The sequence below is a fragment of the Podarcis liolepis genome (assembly GCF_965112155.1).
Source record: "Podarcis liolepis genome assembly, chromosome: 7".
NCBI lineage: Eukaryota > Metazoa > Chordata > Lepidosauria > Squamata > Lacertidae > Podarcis > Podarcis liolepis.
The window spans coordinates 35,404,060-35,425,921 of record NC_139561.1 but is presented as its reverse complement, the minus strand read 5'-3'; the positions used below and the strand labels follow the sequence as shown (position 1 = coordinate 35,425,921).

General features: G+C 43.2%; 1 protein-coding gene across 2 annotated transcripts in view; it reads right to left on the bottom strand.

Annotated features, from left to right (window-relative positions):
- Positions 1 to 8,657: 8,657 nt before the first annotated feature.
- Positions 8,658 to 21,862, bottom strand: part of LONP2 (lon peptidase 2, peroxisomal) — a 54,206-nt gene continuing 41,001 nt past the window's right edge. For both annotated transcript variants that reach the window (XM_083513619.1, XM_083513618.1), the window contains exons 12-15: positions 18,641 to 18,783; positions 14,905 to 15,112; positions 12,216 to 12,406; positions 8,658 to 9,843 (exon numbers count right to left, since the gene is read on the bottom strand). In XM_083513619.1, coding sequence (XP_083369745.1) covers positions 9,622 to 9,843; positions 12,216 to 12,406; positions 14,905 to 15,112; positions 18,641 to 18,783 — 764 coding nt within the window. In that variant the 3' untranslated portion in view covers positions 8,658 to 9,621. The remainder of the gene's footprint in view (positions 9,844 to 12,215; positions 12,407 to 14,904; positions 15,113 to 18,640; positions 18,784 to 21,862) is intronic.

Below are 21,862 nucleotides of genomic sequence, written 5' to 3'. Positions count from 1 at the left end.
CCATTCAGCCTGTTGCGTATTAAGCTTGCTTAAAAATACTGTCTTCTACCTAAAATACTCAAACCAGGAAATCCAGGATGCCCCATTATCTCAGGTATTGGCACTATTACTGTGGGTGTTTCCGGTTATATGGACTCTGTTTTGAAACCATATGCCATCAGTGCTCCCAGCTACGTATGTGGCACCACAGATTTTCTGAGGAAAATACAATCTTTGAATAATCTTCCTAACAATACTATACTAGCCACTATGGATGTGGAATCTCTGTATACCAACATCCCGCACAGCGATGGATTACAAGCTATAAGGAACACCATTTCAAATAAAATCACAGCGGACTTTGCTACCAAACTCTGCCATTTGTCCTTACCCACAACAACTTCAAATTTGGTGATGACCTGTTCCTCCATATCAGTAGCACAGCAATGGGCACCCACATGGCCCCACAGTATGCCAACAGCTTCATGGCAGATTTAGAACAGCATTTCCTAAACTCCTACCCACTCAAACCTATCTTATACCTGCGATATGTTGACGATTTTTATTATCTGGACACATGGTCAGCAGACCCTGGACACCTTCCACCAGACATTCAATGACTTTCACCCCACCATCAACCTAACAATGAACCAATCTATGCAAGAAATACATTTTTGGACACTACTATAAAAATACAGGATGGGCGTATAGACACCACCTTATACCGTAAACCAACTGACCGACAAACATATCTACATGCTTCTAGCTACCATACCAAACATATCAAACAATCCATTGTATATAGCCAGGCCCTACATTACACCCGCATCTGTTCCAACTCTACAGACAGAGACATTCACCTAAGAGATCTACGGCAAACCTTTTTAGAACTAAAATACCCACCTGATGAAGTTAAACAACAGATCAACAGAGCCAGACTGATACTCAAAGAGAACTTGCTGCAAGACAGACCCAAAAAAGAAAATAGCAACACCACTAGTAATCACTTGTAGCTCCCAAGTTAAAACAGTTCAACGCATCATCAGAGATCTACAACCTCTCCTAGAAAATGACAGTTCTTTCTCAAGCTCTGGGAAGAAGACCTTTCATTGCCTACAGACAGCCACCCAATCTTAAACAACCAGACTTAACATGGACACTGGTACCAGAGCCTACAATAAACCCAGATGCCAACTTTGCTGACACATACACCCGGACAACACCATTACTGGCCCCAACAACATAAAACATACCATCTCAGGACTATTTAATTGCTCATCTAACATTGTGTATGCCATCAAATGCCAACAATGCCCTTCATCTCTCTATATTGGACAAAAAGGCCAAACCCTACGCCAAAGGATAAATGGACATAAATCTGATATCAGGAATAACAAGACAGAGAAACCAGTAGGAGAGCACTTTAATCTCCCAGGACCTTCTATACAAGATCTCAAAGTAGCTGTCTTATTACAAAAGAATTTCAGAAATAGACTGGAAAGAGAAGTTGCTGAATTGCAACTTATTACCAAGCTTAAAACCATGGAGAGACGTGGTCTGAATAGAGACATTGGATTCTTATCTCATTATACACGATAAAGCTATTTAAAGCCATCTCACCCCTTGCTTTTTCCTGTAAGACCAATTGCAGTCGTTAACAGTTGTCAACAGGTTTACCACACCTATCAGCCAATCACCCATTCCCACTATCCTGAGTAATGCCCCTCCCCACCATCTCACTATATATCAGGGTCTGGTGACTTCTGTTTCAGTGTATCTGAAGAAGTGTGCATGCACATGAAAGCTCATACCAATAACAAACTTAGTTGGTCTCCAAGGTGCTACTGGATGGAAGGAATTTGTTTTGTTAATAATACTAGTCACAATTGCTTGGTTCTGTCTCTGATGGTGGAGGCAGTATGTCTCTGAATTCTAGTTGCTGGGAATTTCAAATAGATAAACCACTGTTGCATTTTGGTCCTCCTTGTGGGCTTTCCACAGGCATCCAGTTGGCTGCAGTGAGAACAAAGTACTGGACTAGTTGGGGCATTGTCTTGATCCAGCAGGGCTCTGCTCACTTTAAGGTGTAATGTACACATAACCAATCAATGTATTTGCATAAATCCTTTTTCTGATTTTTTTTTGTTTGGGGGGGTCATTTGACTCTGAAGTTTACTTCTGAATGTTTGCCCCTCTTTCCCCCTTGTATTTAAGGAAGGGCATTGAAACTGAGTAAGAATTATGCAGATATTTTAAGATAACCTTGCTTTGGACAGTGATACGTTTCAGGGCATCAGTGAAATGGCATGCAATTTGGATGGCATGCATCTTGGCAGCTGTATGTTTTCTGAGAATCTCTGCCCTGCTGTTTTCTGTGACATTGCAAATATACTTAGAGAGCACCTTGGACCATTGTGCATACTGCAGCCAATTATGCTGGATTTGTTTGTTTATTTAAAGTATTTCTATTCCACCTTTCTCCAAAGTTGGGATTCAAGGCAGCTTACAACAGTTTTAAAAACATTTTAAAATGTGAAGTAATAAAAACAATCTAGTTAAAAACAATAGTTAAAATACGGTAAAACACACTTAGAGCCAGTATTAACATACTGATTGCCCTGATAACAAGCAGCCCAGTAGTGAACATAAACTGCACCTGCTTTTTAAAGCTCTGTCTAAATAGGAAGTTCTTAACCTACTGGTGAAATGATAACAGAGATCTGGTCTAACCCCTTTTGTGAGGGAATCCCACAATATAGGAAAAGGCTTGCTCTCGTGTCACCACCAACTTTGATGTTGATGGGACCAAGAGAAGATGCTCTCCCACAGATCTTAGCACCAGGGCAGGTTCAAAAAGAGAGATAATCTTTCAGGTAACATGGATCCTAGCCATATAGGATTTAGGTGTTGAACTGCTGCACTACTGACTTTGCAAAGGTTTTTCTTTGAGTTTCCTGAATTATCTTGTGTTCTGGGAATGTTTGCAAACCCACTTGGCAGTATAACTAAGGTTACATATATTTTTAATATGTATATCTCCCCTGTCCTCCGGGATGGAACTCAAAGCAATGAACATGGAAGCTTTTCAGACCCTGCCCAGATCTAAACTTGCTTAGCGTCAGCAAATCAGTTGCACTATGTGCCTTCAAACTATGTGCCAAGTCATAATGAAGCTGCCCAGAGTCTGTCTAAGCTGCTAGTGTATACCCTGATCACCAGCAGCTCTCCGGTGGATTTTTCTTTTCTGAAAAAAATAATAATAATCCAGATCAGTTGGGGAGCAATTCTAGTTGACATGCACAGACATTTTTTATTTTTAAAATTTTTTTTAAATGGTCCAAGATGAATGCCACACATTTGCTTAATGAAACAGAAAGTAGCTGCTGATTTGTTCTTGTTGCCCTGTGGCTTCTCACTCTCATGCAGCTTGAAGTGAGAGCCATTGCTGCAGCATCAGCGGCAGACTCCTTTACCAGGTTTATAAAAATGGTTTTGAGGAGTGAGGCAATGTTGTTACTGCCTTAAAAAAAAAAGCTGAATGCACTGCAGTCAGATCCAGGTTGTCCTCGTGTGCCCTTTTTAATGGAGAAAATAGACTGCCTATGTAACAGTTAAAAAAATGTGTGCAGCCCTCTTCTACACATCTTCACCTGTAAGTAAAACCAACTGTTTTCAGTAAGAACTACTTCCTAGTAATGGTGTGTTTAGGGTTGAAACCTTCGTGCTTAGAAAGTCAGAGATGTGAGAGAACAAAAGAGGTAAACAAATCTCAGATCCTTTGTTCATACACTACACTTAACATCCTGGCTTTTGATGTGCAAGTTAGACCGGTTTGAATCTCTTTTGTTACTGGAGACTCCTGTTATACTTGCTGGGTTAAATTCAGAAATGGACTATGGAAATGAAATATTAGCATATGGGTGTGGGGCTTTGTAGGAGTCTATGTTGCTATGACATGTAACGAGAGAATGAACAAAGTGGGTTTTTCCAGAGCATCAATTTTATTTTGTGTCACAGTGTTTAGGGCAGTCCCTAGCCCCATCCTTGGCTGCTTTCAGCTCATGTATACATGCAATAATTGGAGGGAAAGCATTATGTGTGTTTTCCCCTTTGTGAAATACAAATTTCAAGACAGACAATGATGCAGCCTGGCTGTATTAAAAAGGAAGTGTTTACTTGGTTGCTTTTCATTCTTGAGCCCCCTACAGTGGCTGCCTGCACAGGCCTTTGGAAGAATAGGGTGGGAACAGTATTATGGCATCAAATCCTGCTGAAACAGAATTATGACCACATATTCAATAACCAATGGGACAGGAGATGTGTATTCATTCTTCCATTTTGGAGTAATATCTTGGAGCTGCCTCCTTGGTTGGAGATGTCTCCCTATGAACTTTTGGTTGTAATGTGGAATTTTTTTGGGGGGTGGGGTAGTGAAGTGTTGATCCCTGCTGTAACCTTCCTTTACTGAAATTCTATTTTTCTTTTTACGAAGCTTACTCAAGTAGAAGACTGTAGCTTGGCATCAGTGACAATTTGACTATAGCTCTGATATTTCAGCTGCCTTTTGCAATGTGCTGTGCTAGATGCTGTACCATTCTTAATCTATTTTTATTGCTGCTTTTATTTCTTACATTGTATTATACTGTACAGTGGTACCTTGGTTTGCCTAAGTTTGGATTACACACATCAAACCCGGAAGTGCATGTCCCGGGTTGCAACCTTTTTTTGGATTACAACCCTTCCCCCCTTTTTTTTGAGGCCCCATTGGCAAAAGCGTGCCTTGGGTTACAACCTGTTTTGGTTTACAAATGGACCTCCGGAACGGATTATGGTTGTAAACCAAGGTACCACTGTATTACAGTTTGAATCGTAGAATTCAGATTATAGTACAGTAAAGTGCATTTAGGATTACAATAAAAGAAGCAACAAAAGTATAATTAAACACATGATATCTAATGGGGCTATACCATGGACCACCTGTATGTGGCTCATAGACCAGAGTTTGGGAGTTAGAGTTGCTGCACTAAGGAATACTTTCCTTCTGGTTCAAGATAATTTTTTCATGCCCTGGATTTGGAGTAGATGGAAAGGGTGATTTCACAGCAATGCCTAGCAGCTTGCTTTGAATCATGACTCAGTGATGTGTTGGAAGGGGAGCTTACAGAGCTTTTTCAAAAGGGAAGTTCAATCAGTTCTCCCTCCCAGTTCTCCATTAACATTTCCTGCCTGGGCCAGTGGCTTCCTATAACTTCAGGCGGGGTAGCTTCCCATTCCAGGAGAGGCAAGGGGTGCCTGCAGGATTTTCTCATCAAGTGTCTCCAGACTGGCTAGCAGGAAGACAAAGGGTTGCATTCCTTAGCAGTGAGGGTCGGAGGGCAAAATTTCCCACAAAGCTTGCTCTACAGGAGCAGAGGAGGGAAAAGATTAGCTGAGGAATCTCCCCGCTTCTGAGCCAAGGAAGAATCTCCCACTGACAAATACAAATTGAGCAGGGTTCAAGAACGATAAAAATAAGCTGGTTAACGGGAGCCAAGAGAAAGGAAACTCCAGGAATGACGCGCGTGTGTGTCCTCCCCTTAGGGTTTCAGTTCTCTGTCTGGAGAAAATATATTTAGGAAGAGGAGGGCTTCATCTATATGCATTTGCTGCCTGGTGCCCTAATTGTATACCCTGCTTTCTCCCTTTTAAACAAGACTCATCTAAAAAGTTCTAGTGAGGGCCTTTTCTGCAGTGGCCCAATACAAATTTAGTCTGATGATAATGGAGCATGGTCAGCAGTCAGCATGTTGGCTGTCAGCTGGGAAAGAAAAATAGGACAAGAAGTGGGGACTTGAGTACCTAACAGCTTACAGTATCCTTACATGGCTGTCTAGGTTTTTAGGCATCTGTTAGAAGTTGAGGATACACTGCATAAGAAGAGCCCCACTGACTTGGTCCAAAAGGCCCATCTAGTCCAGCATCCTGTTCTTACAGTGATCACCAGATGGCTGTGGGAAGCCTGCAAGCGGGGCCTGAGTGCAACAACACTCTCTCCTCTTGCAATTTCCAGAAACTGGTTTTCTGATTGCTGCTGACAGAGGAGGTAGAATATCACGGCTTCCCTTGTCTCTTATCACTACAATAATCAAATGCCACCCTCATTTCTGTTTAGTGTGTATGAGAACTAAAGCTTTTAGCATCATGGCGCTAGTACTTTGGATAACTGTTCCCATGGAAATTAAACAGGCAATTACAATGTTTTGTTGCCAAGTGTTTTGTAGAGAATTACTTTGATTCAGGGTTGGTTGTTGGCTTTGTGTTTTATGATTTTTTAAATGATTTTAATCAGCCGCCTAGAGTGGTTGGGGCAGCCCAGTCAGATGGATGCAGTACAAATAATAAATTAACAAATTATTATTATTTTACACCACAATAGATAGATAGATAGATAGATAGATAGATAGATAGTTGGTGGTTTATAAATACATTTATCAAACACATCTATAAATAAACATGTTGAAAAGCACAGGTTGCAATACTGAAACGAAGGGGACTCCACTATCTCACTCTCCATTAGGAGGTCCTCTTATCCCATAACTACGAAGCTTACTCAAGTATTTTTTGTGAAGGGTTTTTTCAAAGTCAGAGTTGTTTCCAGTGTTTTTCCTACTTAGAGCAGATCTATTGAAAGTAATGGATATACCTAACTTACGCCCATTTATTTTATTGGGCCCACTCTTGAATTGGATACAACCCTATGTACACAGTGTTGACTAGATCACCTCTATATGTTGGTTGACACTCAAAAGTAAAATATTTACTAGGAGTTCTAAAACAACTATTGTTCTTTTGCAGGACTCAGTTGTCCTAGGGTGAGGGTTGCTGTACTTGACTAGATTGTTTTCAGTTGATGTCATGATAAGCCTGCAATCCTACGTTTGCGTGCAAAAGCAAGCCTCATTGCATTCTGCGAGACTTGCTTCTAAGTAAGTGCACAGCACTGTGCAGCCCTAAGTTATTGAAAATTTCCCAGTGGCTTTGAAAACGTTTTTAAAGAGCAGTACTGAATATATGAACCAAAAGCTGGGCTTGTGTGGGGCAATTATGATGAAAGCTTATTTTGAGAGTGAACAAAAGGAATTGCAGCTGGCCCATTTAAACACACAGAGTTTGTGGCAGGGAGCATATTTCCAAGAGTGTCAAAATAGTGGGTGTGTCAAAAATGGTTTAAGCAAGCTGACTCTACCAGTATCGCTTGCAATCTTGCATTGATCAAATACCTCTGGGTGTGATGAGGTTGTGACTTCAGAAGCCCTGAGCTATTCATGACCAGAATAGATTTGCCCTGCTTGATGTGGGAGAAGATGGGGGAGGGGCAGGAACAGCTGAAAGAGCAATAAATAAAATGCAGTGGAAAGTGATCCAACACCACACTGCGTATCTGAAGTGCTTGCCTGTAGCCTTGTATGTTTGTAAAACAAAATTCCCATAAATACTAATTGTACCCACAACTTTGTACAATAAAGTAGTGCTGCTCGTGTGTTCACATCTATCAATCAAATCAAAGTGCCTGTAGCCTGCGGTGGGTTGCAGAACCCCATGTCCTTTGAGCACTGGGTGTGGTAAGAAATACCCCCTTCCGTCCCTATGGTATGATTTTGTACACTAGTCAAGTAGTGTGTTGCACATGGAGTTCTTAAAAGCCAAAATTGCAGTCATATATTAAGCCCTGTGAAGGATGCATCTCTCGCTCACATGCCCAAGCTACATTCCATGGAACAAGGCCAGGGCTAGTGCTGTCTTGCATAGTATCATATGACATTTAAGCACTGTGCTTTATTCATGCCATGCTACATGGATTGACGTTTACTAGAACTTCTTTTATGTGAAACAGAATGCTGAAAACGTGTCTGTGCGAAACGTAAGGCTATATAACCTTTAAAAGGTTATTTAAAATGTAATTTAAACGGAAGTCATTGTGTGTGGCCTCCGTGAAACAGAAGGTTTTTAGACAAGCAAAAGCTTCAAATAACCTAGGGGGTGGGGAACGTGTGTTCCTGTGGATGGTGTAGGGCTCCACCTCCCATTAACTCTAGCCAGTAAGGTCAGGGATAATGGGAGTTAAGAGTACAGTAATGTCCAGAAGGCCACAAGTTCCTCATCCCTGCAATAACCAATGAGCATTCTTTAGGTAACTGGGTTGTGTAAACAACCCATTTTGTATCGAACGCAAATGGACTCCTTTGTGGAAATGAATGAATGTGCTCTGAAAACACCCTATGATGACCATCCACAATATATTTTGTGGGACAACCGCTCCCATTATCCTTAGCCATTGAGCATGCTGGCTGGGGCTGGCTGATGGGAGTTAGAGTCCAACAGCCATAGGGCTGCTCAGGGGGAACAGTTGCTACTGCTCAGTCTGGGAGACCTCATTCTCTTCTGTATGTCACATCTCTCACAGCTGTTATGTCACTAACAAGCCTCTGTTCAGAAATGCCCCTGTGAGCCAGCTGGCATCTTGAGATACTTCAGGCAATCAATAGATAATTATTTTCCCCTTTTTTTACCAGAATGATCTCCTCTCTCTTTCATATACTTGTTTCCCTAACCATAACCACTGCAGATGTGGCTCTTATTCCATGTAGAAAGTGTTATCAGTGCTAGGAGAACCTTCAGCCTGAAAGGAAAGTTGGCTCTTGTGTACCATCAGCTCTTTATTTTGTGTCTGATCTCATTACAACTTTTCAAGGCAATAAAGTCTTTTATAATAATCAAAGTTAAGTTTCTGATATTAAACACTATTTTAACAGCACTATTATTAACAAATCAGCCAGGCCATATATTGTCTAGAAATGCTTTGCTTCTTCCTCTACCATTTCAAATGAATCACTTCATTAATTTAAAGCAGTCAGGAGCAGCGGGGCAGCAGACTAAATTCGATGCAGTTACTCTCTAAAGCAGGAGTGGGGGAGCCTTTGGACCCTAAATGTTGTAGGACTTCTCCCAGCCAGCAAGGCCAATGGTGAAGACACAATTCGCCACCTCTGTTGCAACACTTCCTAGACTGTTCTAAGACTCTTCTAGTTTCAGAGACTCTCCTATGATTCAAAGCTGCAAGTCCCTGGTCTATTGTAAGAATGAGACCTCAGGACAATCCCATGTGCAAGACCAGAACTAATTCATTTGCATACCCATTCAGCTTAAAAACCCGAAGTGAACAATACTGTAGCTTGGCATCAGTGACAGTTTAACTACAGCTCTGATATTAAAGCAAGGTAAAATCTCAACATTTGCATCAGGCTCTTGGTGGGTGGGGGTGGAAGAAAGCAGGCTTCAATAAATTAACAGGCAGATTTCATGGAGGATCATGTGATTGGATATTCTGCTGCTGTATCAGCCTACCCCTTAATTGCACAGGGGATTAACAATTAAGAGCTTAGCATTCAAATCTATCTCTTTGGACTCCTGTCCACTAATGCACATAAAGACCAGTAAGAATGGGCAGCAAGTTTGTACCGCCAAATGAAGAAGAGCCCTTTCACACATTCTAATCTCATTCCAGTGTTGGCCACTTTTAAACACTCTCACATTTTTTTTGCATCCTGCCAGATGAACATCAGCTTTGCATTTTGTTCCTTGAGTGAGCCCAAGTCAATCTGCTTAGAGTTTACTGTTGAAGTGATCAAGTTTTGTCTTGGCTGAAAATCCCCCATCAAAAGCGGCATTAAGAACTTCATCCAGGCAGCTTGTCATCACAAAATTCAGATCCTGCCGTACGTTGGCGGCAATCTCCTCAAGATCCTTTTCATTTCTTTGAGGAATGATAATTCGCTTTAGACCAGCTCGGTGTGCTGCTAGAACTTTGTCCTTAATTCCTCCAACCTGTTTAAATACACAGAATGAAATGGGGAGAGCAGAGAGAGTTTAAGGAGGATGCTACTGGCAGAAATAAGGCATTGTGTTATTACTATGCTATGTGCAAATAATTTTCTCAACTTGTTTTGTTAATGTTTTCACAGACCAATGCATCATACTCCAGTGTTTTCTTGCCAACTCCTCTCTTGTCTCCATGTCCATTTGTTCCCTTCACCCCTTCCTTAAAGAATCCAAATTATGTGAATGCTTGTCAAACAGATAAAATGTAATAAACATATACATAATTTGGGTTTGCCACGTGCAGATTTGAAAGGAGGGGGGCACAAAAACACATGTAACCCTGGACTATGTGTTATTTAATCAAATTTATATTCCACCTTTTCCCATCATTAAAGACAACATACATGAGTTTCCTAGATGGTCTCTCACCTAGGAACTGAACAGAGCTGAAGCTATTTTGCTGCAGTAGGCTTGCTTTGTGATGTGTGTGAGCCTTCAGGTCATTCCCTGGGATCATTAACCAACAGGACTGCCTTTAACCTGAATCACTTGTTTGCCGATCTACACAGAGCAAAGCAAGTGTAACTGTTATGCAGATTCTGGTTTTTGTTCTTGTGTGTATTGGGGATGAGAGCAGTTAGCCATATTGGTTCAGCCACCCCATTTTGGCCCCAGCCTGCGAAATGAGAACACTTAAGACTACAAAGACCTGAAACCAACCTCAAGGGAGGGAAAGGAGCAGAAAAGCCCCATCATCAGTTTTAGCCCAATGACCAATCCTGAAAAGGTCTCGATTGGAATAAGGGTTGAAACTGGCAAAGGACTAATTCCGGAGATTAGTCAGTTTCTGGTCCAGTGCAAACTTGCTCTTTGCAGGCTGAATGGTGCCTTGAGATGTCACAAGGAAGAGGGAGTGTTTTCTTGCTTGCTGTTGGTGACGTCAACCAACACTATGCACATTCCAGAAAGCACTTCAGATCACAATGGCCTGGGCTAGCTGAGGCATGTGTCAGTTTTGTATTTTTATTTTTGTAGCAAACCTATGAAAGATGATTTTGGGCAAGTATAATGAAATCCCCGCACAAGTAGTGCTTTTTAAAAAGGATGATGATGAAAATTTCTATACCACCCTTCCATCTGAGGATCACAGAGTGGTTTACAGTTACACAGATTGTTTAATTTTGCCTGGCACCTAAAATATATGTAACAAAGGTGCCAGGTGAGTCTCCCTGGGGAGAGCATTCCACAAGTGGGGAGCCACCACAGTAAAGGCCCTCTCTCATATTCCTGCCCCCGGCACCTGGTGGAGGAAGCACATGAAGAGGGGCTGAAGGTCGGTTCATGTGAGGAAAGGCAGTCCTTGAGGTATTGTGGACCTGAGCCATTTAAGGCTTAATAGGTCAAAACCAGCACTTTGAATTGGACCCGAAAACTAACCGTCAGCCACTGCAGTCAGGCCAGGATTGGCATCATATGCTCAAACCATATTGCCCCAGTGAGCAACACTTCCAGTTCTTGGAAGTGGTGTTTAACCAAACTTCTAGGGCAGGCACATCCAACTCCCAAGGGACTGCGATCTACTCCCAGTATAGAAAAACTGGCAGTGATCTACCCATTGACATTAGAGGGAGGAGGAGCCAGAGTTGTTGAACTTTTTTGGGGGAAATGCCATACATCGCTCACCAAAAAAAAAAAAAACAGTAAGAAAACAAATGCACACACCAATTAAGACAATGATCATATCCACGTTCGACAGCAACAAACGCCAAACAAGCAAACACTTTACGCGACGGAGGAACAGAGGGGGGGAGGGGGTTGGAAACATTATTTTAATCCTGAGATCGATAAGGGTCCCACGATCAACCATGATCTACCAGGAGCACCCAGGGATCTACCTGTAGATCATGGTCGACCGGTTGAACATGTCTGATCTAGGGGTATTCTTAGCTGTCATCAAGACAGAAGTGGGAAGGAAGTAAAACTGGCTGAATCTGGTAAAAAAATTCCTTCTTCAACAGCTCCCCAGAGAACAAAGTGATGATGCGGCCACAGTTTTCAATTAGGCAATATCTGAAAATATAAGCCCCACCCTCTGGAATAAATTACTATTATCTTCTCTGTTGTCTTGCAAATGTCGCCTGTGGCAGATCACTAATGTAGAGCAGATTTGAAAAATAAAGTATCTGCTAACTGTTTGTTTTGTAGAACTGTGCTAACTTTACCAGACAACCTTCAGTAGCGTGACTAGATTAAAGAATTAGAACTAGTATTGGAATGTGCGGTGTATTGGGTTTTTTTGTTTTGCAGGGGGTGGGGCAGGGGATGAGATAGAGAGATAGAAAGCCTCAACAATATCGTTACCTGCAAAGAATACTTACTGGAAGAACAAGGCCTCTTAGTGTAATTTCTCCAGTCATGGCTACATCTGAACGCACTAGCCGCCCACTGAACAAGGAGGCAAGGCAGGTTACTATGGTAACACCAGCAGATGGTCCATCTTTTGTGACAGCTCCAGCTGGGAAGTGCAGATGGATGTCTGTGTTGTCAAGGAGATCAAAACTTCCAGAAGCTTTAAGAAAGAGAATTGGGGAGGGGGGATGTTCAGTGTGGAAAATTCAAACCTGCGGTGCTTCTGGTCTTTTGTTCTTTGGGGGAAAGCAAACAAACAAATAAACAAACCACATCACTGGAGGACTTGCATTCCAGACGCTTGTTCCACTTGGCAGCAGAGCATTTGAAAGGAGATCTGTGCCGGGTGGTGGAGGAGGGGGGGGGGAGGAGGAGGGGGAGACAGAAGGATTAAGGAAGAAAACACCTGTGTCAATATACTCTGCTACACTTTGAATCTGGAAACACTTTCCCAGATAAACCGGTTTAACAGCAGTACGAACACTTTCCGTGGTACTAAAATGAATTGATTGGATTAAAAATGGTGCCCCCCCCCATAACTGGGCAGCAGATTTTTTTTTTTTTTAAGTTACTTTTAATTTTTTTAAAGTGTTTATAAGAACTGTAGCTGAATAAGGGCTATCTCAGCAGAGGCATTCCCTTCTGCACATGTGAGAGGAGGAATGCTTCTTTGGTGATGATACGGGGTGCAGGCAATAAAAGCACTGGTTTCTTTCAGAATTGCTGGTTTTGATCAGGCAAAAATGTATGCTGTTCGAAGTAGTCAGTCAATAGTAAATTCACTTGGATAAATCTTCAAGTGAATGATAAAATTAGTTAGGACTGTTATCTACTGGGGCTTGCACAAGGTGGGACACCCAATTTTTGCCAGTCGTACCTACCTGCTTAGGCACCCCTCCCCTCAAATTCCTTGTTGCTGAGGTTGGGGGACACTGAAATAGTATGAGCTATGGCACAGAGGGGGACACGGGTGGCGCTATGGGTTAAACCACAGAGCTTAGGACTTGCCGAACGGAAGGTCGGCAGTTCGAATCCCCGCAACAGGGTGAGCTCCCGTTGCTCTGTCCCTGCTCCTGCCAACCTAGCAGTTCGAAAGCACGTCAAAGTGCAAGTAGATAAATAGGTACCGCTCCGGCAGGAAGGTAAACGGCGATTCCGTGCGCTGCTCTGTTTCGCCAGAAGCGGCTTAGTCATGCTGGCCACATGACCCGGAAGCTGTATGCTGGCTCCCTCGGCCAGTAAAGCAAGATGAGTGCTGCAACCCCAGAGTCGGCCACGACTGGACCTAATGGTCAGGGGTCCCTTTACCTTTACCTTTTATGGCACAGAGGGCTGCACAAGGCAGGGCCCCAGTGGTGAAAATCAGCTGCCCAGGTGGAGTTGCTTTCTGCTAAGCCTAAGGCAAAGTCACCATTGGACAAACACACTGAGCATCGCTAGGAAGTGTCCTGAGTTTTCAAAGCATACTTTGAAAACACACACCACCTTTGGCATCTGTAAAGTGGATCTGGACTGTAACTCGTGAGTAGAGCACGTGGTTTCACATGCATTCAATCCCTGGCATCTCCAAGCAGGACTGGGACTGCCCCTTGCCTGAATCCCTGGAGAGATGCTGCCAGTCAAAGTAGGCAGGACTGAGCAAGGTGGACCAAAAGGTCTGACTCACTATAAGGCAGCTTTCAATGGTTTCATGTGCCTAGTATTATCTCCGTATTACAGATGAGGGGCTGAGGCTTAAAGCACATCTTTAAAAAGCAGCTAGAGGGAAAACAGCATTCTTAGCCTTTTGTAAAAGCAACCTTAAGAAACCAAGGTGCAGATCATTCACACGAAGGCAAGTCCCTCAAAACCAATACTCTGCTGTTTTCAATAGCTGCGCTGTTCTTAAAAATGGAATTTCCAACTGAGGCCATTTACAAATTCTTTGTTTATTTGGAAACATTTCTATCTGCTTTTCAGTTTATGTATGTCCTGAGAACGGGAATCAAAAAAATACAATCAAAGCAATTACTGCAGCAAGAAGAAAGAATTCCCAGACTAATTTAACCAGACAGCAGTGTCAAAATATACAGTACTAATTCAATTCCAAGCACTTTTAAAGATCAAACCCTTGCCCAAAAAGAGAAATTTAAAAAGAAAAGCTTCTGTTTTACATTGGGTTGCTATAAGGCTCTTTGGGTTAACCCAAAGACATTTATATAAAGACATTTAATATAATAAAATGGAGACATGTCAGCGCCTTTCTTAGCCAGCCTACTGTGTTTTTAGCCTGCTAATCATAAGCCTGATTTTAACTTGTAAAAGGCTGGTAAAATTGGGACAGACTGCCCTGTTTGTTCTCTGCCAGTTCTTCTTATGGGTAAAGTAGGCTAGTAAAAAACTGAGCAGGCTAGTATTGTTTGGCGGCTAATTTACATGGGCTGTGCTGAGGCCCAAACCTGGGACCTTTTCCATGCAAAGCACTTGCAACAGTCTCCTTTTGCAACTTGCCCCAAGCTAAAAATGCCTTCCACCCAAAATGTATGGTGTCTTCCAGAGGCTTGATGGCCTCCACTTCTATAGTCTGAGGCAGGCAGCAAAAGCCAGACATGTTCAAAACCTATTCTATGTATGCATGAAGCATGCGCCAGATCTTTCCATTCATGCCTTCTCACATACCATTTGTCAGTAGGTATTTCTTTGCGTTGCTGCGCAGCCAGCTGATGGCAAGATGTGCCGACTCCTTCATGACATCGCCCAGCTGCCCAGTCAGAGTCAGCTGGCCTTCCCCATCCATGCGGCTGGCTTCTACAAACATGATCTCCCCTCCTAAAGGAGTCCAAGCCAAACCTATTGCTACGCCGGGTTGATTCAGCCGCTCGGACACCTGAAAGAAGCATAGTATTTCTATGGAAAAGGACAGCTTGGTGCCGAAAATAAGGCTCCCGCTTGAAATAGGTCTTCTGATTTCAGTACTGCAGAAAGGCCAAGATGGGTTTCTCCGAATGACCCTAATAAGTGGTTTCATGTAGATGTTAAATAGCATAAGCATGGGTGTAGCTGCCCTCCCCAATTAATAAGAATAGATAGCAAACTGAGGTTCTGCTCCCCCTAACAAAAGGTCAGCCCCCCTGACAAAAATCCTGGCTACTCCCATGAGCATAAGGGATAAAACTGAGCCATGAGTAACTCTGCATTGATGGGGCCAAAGAGCTGAACAGCATCTTGAACTGAGCCCAGAAACAAAGAAGGAGCCAGCAGAGACGGTATGCCCATGCTATTAGAGCATCCTTGATTATCAGAAATGGTCCTAGTTCACAGGCATTCTGGACAAGCTTCTAGGAACATTCCTAAGAGGATTACAGGAGGGAATCTCAGAAATGACTTCTGCTTATTGACTTCTGCTTATTACTGGGCACAAAATATAATAATAATAATAATAATAATAATAATAATAATAATAATAATAATATTTTATTATACCCCACCCTCCCCAGCCAGAACCCAGCTCAGGGTGGCTAACACCAATAAAATTACAATAAAATGTAATAGGAAGGGGGGGGACAGTTAATTAAAATACGGGTTAAAATACAATTTAAAATGCAGCCTCATTTTAGCAGTAGCCCATAAATCAAAACCATAAGGGGAGGGAAACATAAGGGTTAGACTGAGTCCAAACCAAAGGCCAGGCGGCACAGCTCCTTCTTGCAGGCCCTGCGGAAAGATGTCAACATTTTGCAGCATGGATCATTTCCAGAATCCTAGCTTTAACAAACAAAGCAAGCAAAACTTCAAGTGAAATGTTACCCTTTCACTACACACATTAATATTTTCCGGCTACACATATTTTTTCTTCCCTGCATCAGGCCAAGGAAGCTAAGGACTGAAACACCACTGATAACAGCTTTCTGAAAGGGTGGAGCTGCAAACATATACTCTGAGGAAAGTTTCTCCTAAGGCTAGGGTGCATGTGGGTAGGGGCTTAAAATGGGTGCTTCATAGAGCAGAGAATAGAGTACTGTTTTTTTGTAACAGCAAAAATGAGTTGAAGTTTTTTGAAGTTGGCAAATGGAACTTTTCATTTATGCAGCAACCCAGAGATCTACCCTGTTTTTCAGATTCTCCAAGTAAGGAAAGGTCAGCTCTTATACCTTCAACTTTAACTGCTATAAAGGAAGATGCTTTTTAAAAAGTGCTCTATCAAACCTTCAAATGGGCCATGATCCAGCCAAAGCTAGGTGCCTTTCTGTCTCCCTGATTTAATTGGAGAGTTCTACAGAACTCAATGGGATTCAGAAGTGTTCCAACTCTGGTAGGTAGTGTCTGCACCCACAGAACTTCAACTGCCTCAGGCAGTTGTTATACAGCTGCCAGACTGCTGACTGAGGCTGGTTGAATAGAACACATCTCACTTACAGAGCATCACTGCCTAATAGTTTGTCTCCAAGTATAATGTGAAGTGCTGGCTTAAAACCACTTAAGTCCCATATGGTTTAGGATGTAGACATACGAAGGGCAACCTACTCCCAAATATTGAAGCCATATTTAGAGGCTCCCTGCTACACACTTCAGAGACAAAGGGCCTTTTCAGTGGTGGCACCTCAACTGTGGACTTTTCTGTGAAATTCTCTCCCCAGAAGGGCACACCTATTGCCAAGTCTTGTGTCCTTGTAGCACCAAGTGAAGACTTTCTTATCCACCCAGATAATTCTATCTTAAAAGTTTAGTGTTAATGCTGCAGACAAACACCCCGCCCTGATTTTTAACCCGTTTTCTGTTTTGCCACACATATGAAAAGTTTAGCTTCCAAATGGTGGGATGAGCTGCCACTGAATGCTCAGAGGAGTCCATTGTTGTAAACCTAAGGCAGCATTTTTCAAGCAAAGTGCTAGGCGAGTCAGCCTTACCCCCCCCCCCAAAGTCTGGGGGTAAAGCCTGTGGCTTCCCAGCTGCTGTCTGGACCCCCATCAGCCCTAACCAGCATGGCTGATGGTTAGGAAGAATGGGAGTTGGGCTCCAGCAACATCTGGAGCACCACAGGTTTCCAACTCCTGCCCTCACCTACAGCTTCCAGGTTGTCAACAGTCCTATACACCTGCTGTTTCCAGTGGCCATTAAGCAGCCCAGGATTCATCAACAATATTGTAAAGAAAACATTGCAGTTGGGACCAGGGTGGCAGCAGCCCTATGGAGCAGCAGAGACAGATGTGAGAAGAGGCAGGCCACAGGGTGTTCCTAGGCACACAAAGGGATTTCGCATTTCAGGAAACCATCATGAGTTAATCATCCTCAGCCAGCACTGAGCCATCTCTCTTGAGAGAGGCAAAAGGGTGCTTTAGATATACACACTCAGACTCTGCCAGGATCGGATTTCGAAATTCCAGCGAGTGACATGTATCCGTCTGGGGTGTGCCATATTCTGATTCCACCAAAAGAGGTTTTGACTCTAAAAGCGAACTGTGACTTTGGAACAGCTGATTGAATTGATTCTTTCCAAAGCACCCTCGCTTATGAGATTATAGGCCTAACTTCTCTCTAATATATATAGTCATTTGAAAAGGGCCTTCCCCTTCCAGAAGGGCCAGTCAATTCAATTACGGGAGGTTTTCAATTTCTCTCTGCCGGGCCTCCTCGAGCTGAGCGCTGACATGTGACTGGCCTTTGCAGAGTCTTGATTTCCAGCTAGTTATTGATGGCAGAGTGAAGGTTAGAGGTGAGGCTTTCTGAGCCGGGGGTGGGGTGGGGAGGGAGAGAGGCCCCACTGCAGACTGCAGCAAAGAAAAACAAACGGAACCAATCTGGAATGTTTTTCACAGAGACGGAAGTTCAGCGCTCCTCGCTGCAGAGAGAAGGGCAACAGCAGCTTAAGAAGAAAGAAACCCCTTCAAGCGTGCCAAAGCCTCACTTCTTTTATGAAGCTGCCATCCGGTAATCTTGGCCCCTGGATGTGGCCAGATCCTGGTGACAAAATCGCAAGGAAAAACACCCCAATGGTTCAAAGTTGCACACAGAGCTACTGGAGGTTTGACATTCCATCCCTAGGTCCTAATTTTTTCACTGGCCTTATAAGACCTACAGTTCAGTGGGAGCTACCTGCTACTGCATGTAATAAGAGGGGTTTTACCCTTGCGCCTGAGCAGAGCTCAGAGGCTTCAGATGTAGTCTGGATGTAACCAAGTAGCTTCTCGAAGAGCTTAGATTTCGTACCACTAGAATAAGGTGGAGAACAGCAGGCCAGGGACCCAAATTCAGGCCCCACCCCAGCCTTTCTATCTGGCCCATGGGACTCTCCCCAGAAGTCCCTTCCCAACCTGGCTGTTCTGAAGGCGGGGAAGCAAACAAACCACCACCACCAACTAATTTATACAAGCTACAAAATAAAAAAGAGCAAAGATAGAAAATAGTCAATAATTACCTCCAGTTCGTACATTGGTGGCCCAAGAATGTCCTTCAAGGCATCTAAGTCAATTAGAATGGGCATTTCAGGTGGCAGAGCCAGATCGGCAGTGTCGCTGAGAGAATCAGGCTTCGCATCTTCCGCAACATGCTCTCTACACTCTTAAGGTTAGAAAAAAGGTCACTTCACAGATATGATCATAAGAAACATTTGCCGGCAACTTCTAGAGCAGGCATAGGCAAACTCGGCCCTCCAGCTGTTTTGGGACTACAATTCCCATCATCCCTGACCACTGTTCCTGTTAGGTAGGGATGATGGGAGTTGTAGTCCCAAAACAGCTGGAGGGCCGAGTTTGCCTATGCCTGTTCTAGAGAGAATATTGACTGGCTCCACTAAATGGATGGGCAACCACTTGATGGAGCTACTCCTAAGGATCAATGATTCAGTCACATCATTTAACACAGCTACACACACACACACACACACACACACACACACCCATTGTAGGGAAGATGCTGTAGGGAAGATACATCTTCTTTCAAACACATATGCGTCCAAATGTGTGTGCATGAAGACTGCAGAGTGTGCAGCCTGCCACTTCTCCCACAGCAGCTGGTGAGGTGCAAGTGAACACAAAGATGTTTTACACCAAGTAAAGACCACTGTTCTCATTGAGTCTATATGACAAGCAGCGGCTCTTCAGGGCACAAAAGGCAGGGGGTCTTTCGCAACACTTGCTACTTGATTCTTCTTTAACTGGAGATGCCAGCTATTGATCATGGGACCTTTGGCATGCAAAGTATGTGTTCTGCCACACAGCAATAGTCTCTCCCTGACGTATGTTTTGAACAATGGATAACACATTGTAGGAGATTTTATGTTCTTTGAGAAAAGAAGTGGAGAACCTTTGCTCCTCAAAGTGTTGCTGGACCAACTCCCATCTTCCCTGCTCCTTGCTCCCACTGGCTGGGCTGATGGGAATTGGGAATCCAACAACATTTCTCTGTGTGTCACAAGCCCCCACCCATGTTCCAGGTCGGTATTTTTAACCAAAAGAACAAACACGTTCTTTGTTTTTAAATCAACGAAAGAGAGAATATAAGTCCATGAGGAAGACCCTATGGGAGAAAGAAGCAGCTAAGTGGTTGTGCACATGACTATGCTTGCAAAAGTCCTCAGATACAGCCCTGACATCTCCAGGTAGAGTTGGGTAGATGAAGAGCTGCTGCCAGTCCGTGTAAACCACTATAGACAATGTGCGTTGTTGTACTCCAATGCTCATCAGCCCCAACCAGCATGGGGGTTCTAGTCTAACAACATCTGCAGGACCCCACATTCGCTTCTCTCTGCCAATACAATAATGAGATAGATGCACTAAGGATCCGTAGAACAAAGTGTCCTGTGTTCTTAGACCAATAGAGCCAAAGTGGGAAACCTGTGGCCTTCCAAATGTTGTTGGATTCCAACTCCCATTAGTCAACTCCAGCATGGCCAGTGGTCATGACCAATGGAGCAGGAGTCTGACCACATCTCGAGAGCCACAGATCCTCCACCACTGCAGCATAGCACACAGAGTGAGTAGAGTCTACAGCAAGGGGTACTGGCAGCAGGAGGGAAGCTTTGCACAGGGATCCTTAGAATGACAGAATGTATGTTACTACTGTGTCCTGCAGTGTCCCTCATCAGCGCAATGGTGGAAGGCACGGGAAGGAAAAGTGTGCAACGAAAGACACCAATGCATACATAACACCATAGGAATGCTCTCCAGCATTTTGCTGGAAGACTTAAGCAGCTAGTTTATTTGGAAAACCCATACATGCCTTCTCAACCATTAAGATAGGAGGAATTAGCACTGTTGCAGGTGTTACAGAATACCCATTCCGCATTTGTAAGAAATCAATCTTTTAGTGTGGCAGCACCTACACTCTGGAACTCCTGGTCTATTGACGTCACACAAGCATTTTCACTGTATTCTTTTTGGTGCCCACTAAAATAATTTTTGTTAGGCAAGCCTACCCAGATATGTAGAATGTTGACATAAGTCTTAAGTCTGTTTTTAGTTTATTGCTGGTTTTATCTTTTGAATGTTTAAAAGAGTTGTTTCTACTGATATTTTCATTTTTTAATTCTCTTTGTAAACTGCTTTGAGGGTTTTCTTTTTTTACAATCAAGCAGTGTATAAATTTTATGAAATAAAAATAAATAAATAAGAAACTAAAAGCATACAGGAAACTATTCATATTTTAACTGGGACTTGGTCCAGTTTTATTTCAAGCTGCTCACTCTGCAGACAGCAGTTGGCAACATGGGGGACTTGTAAATGATTCTCTCCTGAATTTGTGAAGGGCATCTGTCCTATTGAGAAAACCACCTTTCTTTCTTTCTTTCTTTTTTTGCTTTATACTCAGATAACCCAATTAGGAAGACCTGTTTCATAATACGTCGCAGTGACAAACAACAGTGTCCCATCTTTCGGCAGAAATTTAATCCACTCTCTGACCCCCTCCCCTACTGCCCCAAATCTGATGTAACACAAAATTTGCAACTTTGCATACCAAGTTGTGCAATTACAGCTAGCGTTGTGGTTTCTGCTTCAAATAATAAGCTCTCTTAGCTCATTCTGATTACAAATAGAACACAGGCCGGACTGAAGCATCAAATAATCAGATTGGCGTTTGTTACATAAACATACAAACCTCACAAGAGGCTACAGAACCAAGCAGGCTGAAGAATAGTAATAAAAAAAAATATCGCCTACAAAACAGGTTGGCTTATTTTAAATTAGAAAGATAACAACTAGATTTAAAAAGTATGATGTTAAGATTTCACACAAGTCCAGTGAGGGCAGGAGGAGATTATCCTAAATTGTCCATTGAACTAAATTTGGTCCTGAATGGATCTGTCCATGAGGAAGGCTTGGATAGGACATCTTTCAGAGGGATGGGGAACCTGTGGCCCCTTCCACATGTTGCTGGACTTGAACTCCCATCACCTCTGACCATTGGCCATGCTGGGGGGGGGGGCTGATGGGAGCTGGAGTCCCAAGACAACTGGAGGGTCTCAGGTTCCCCATCGTAAACTGTGTGGGGCTTTTGGTCTGAAGGGAGCCTAGAGAATCTTCTCAGAAGATTTGGGCTCACAGAGTCCTGTCTCTGAGGGTCCCAGTTAGCTGTGGGGACCTGCACTTGGATATGGTACTTCCACAGTCTGTGTTGCTAGGAAAGAGGGGCAAAATACTGT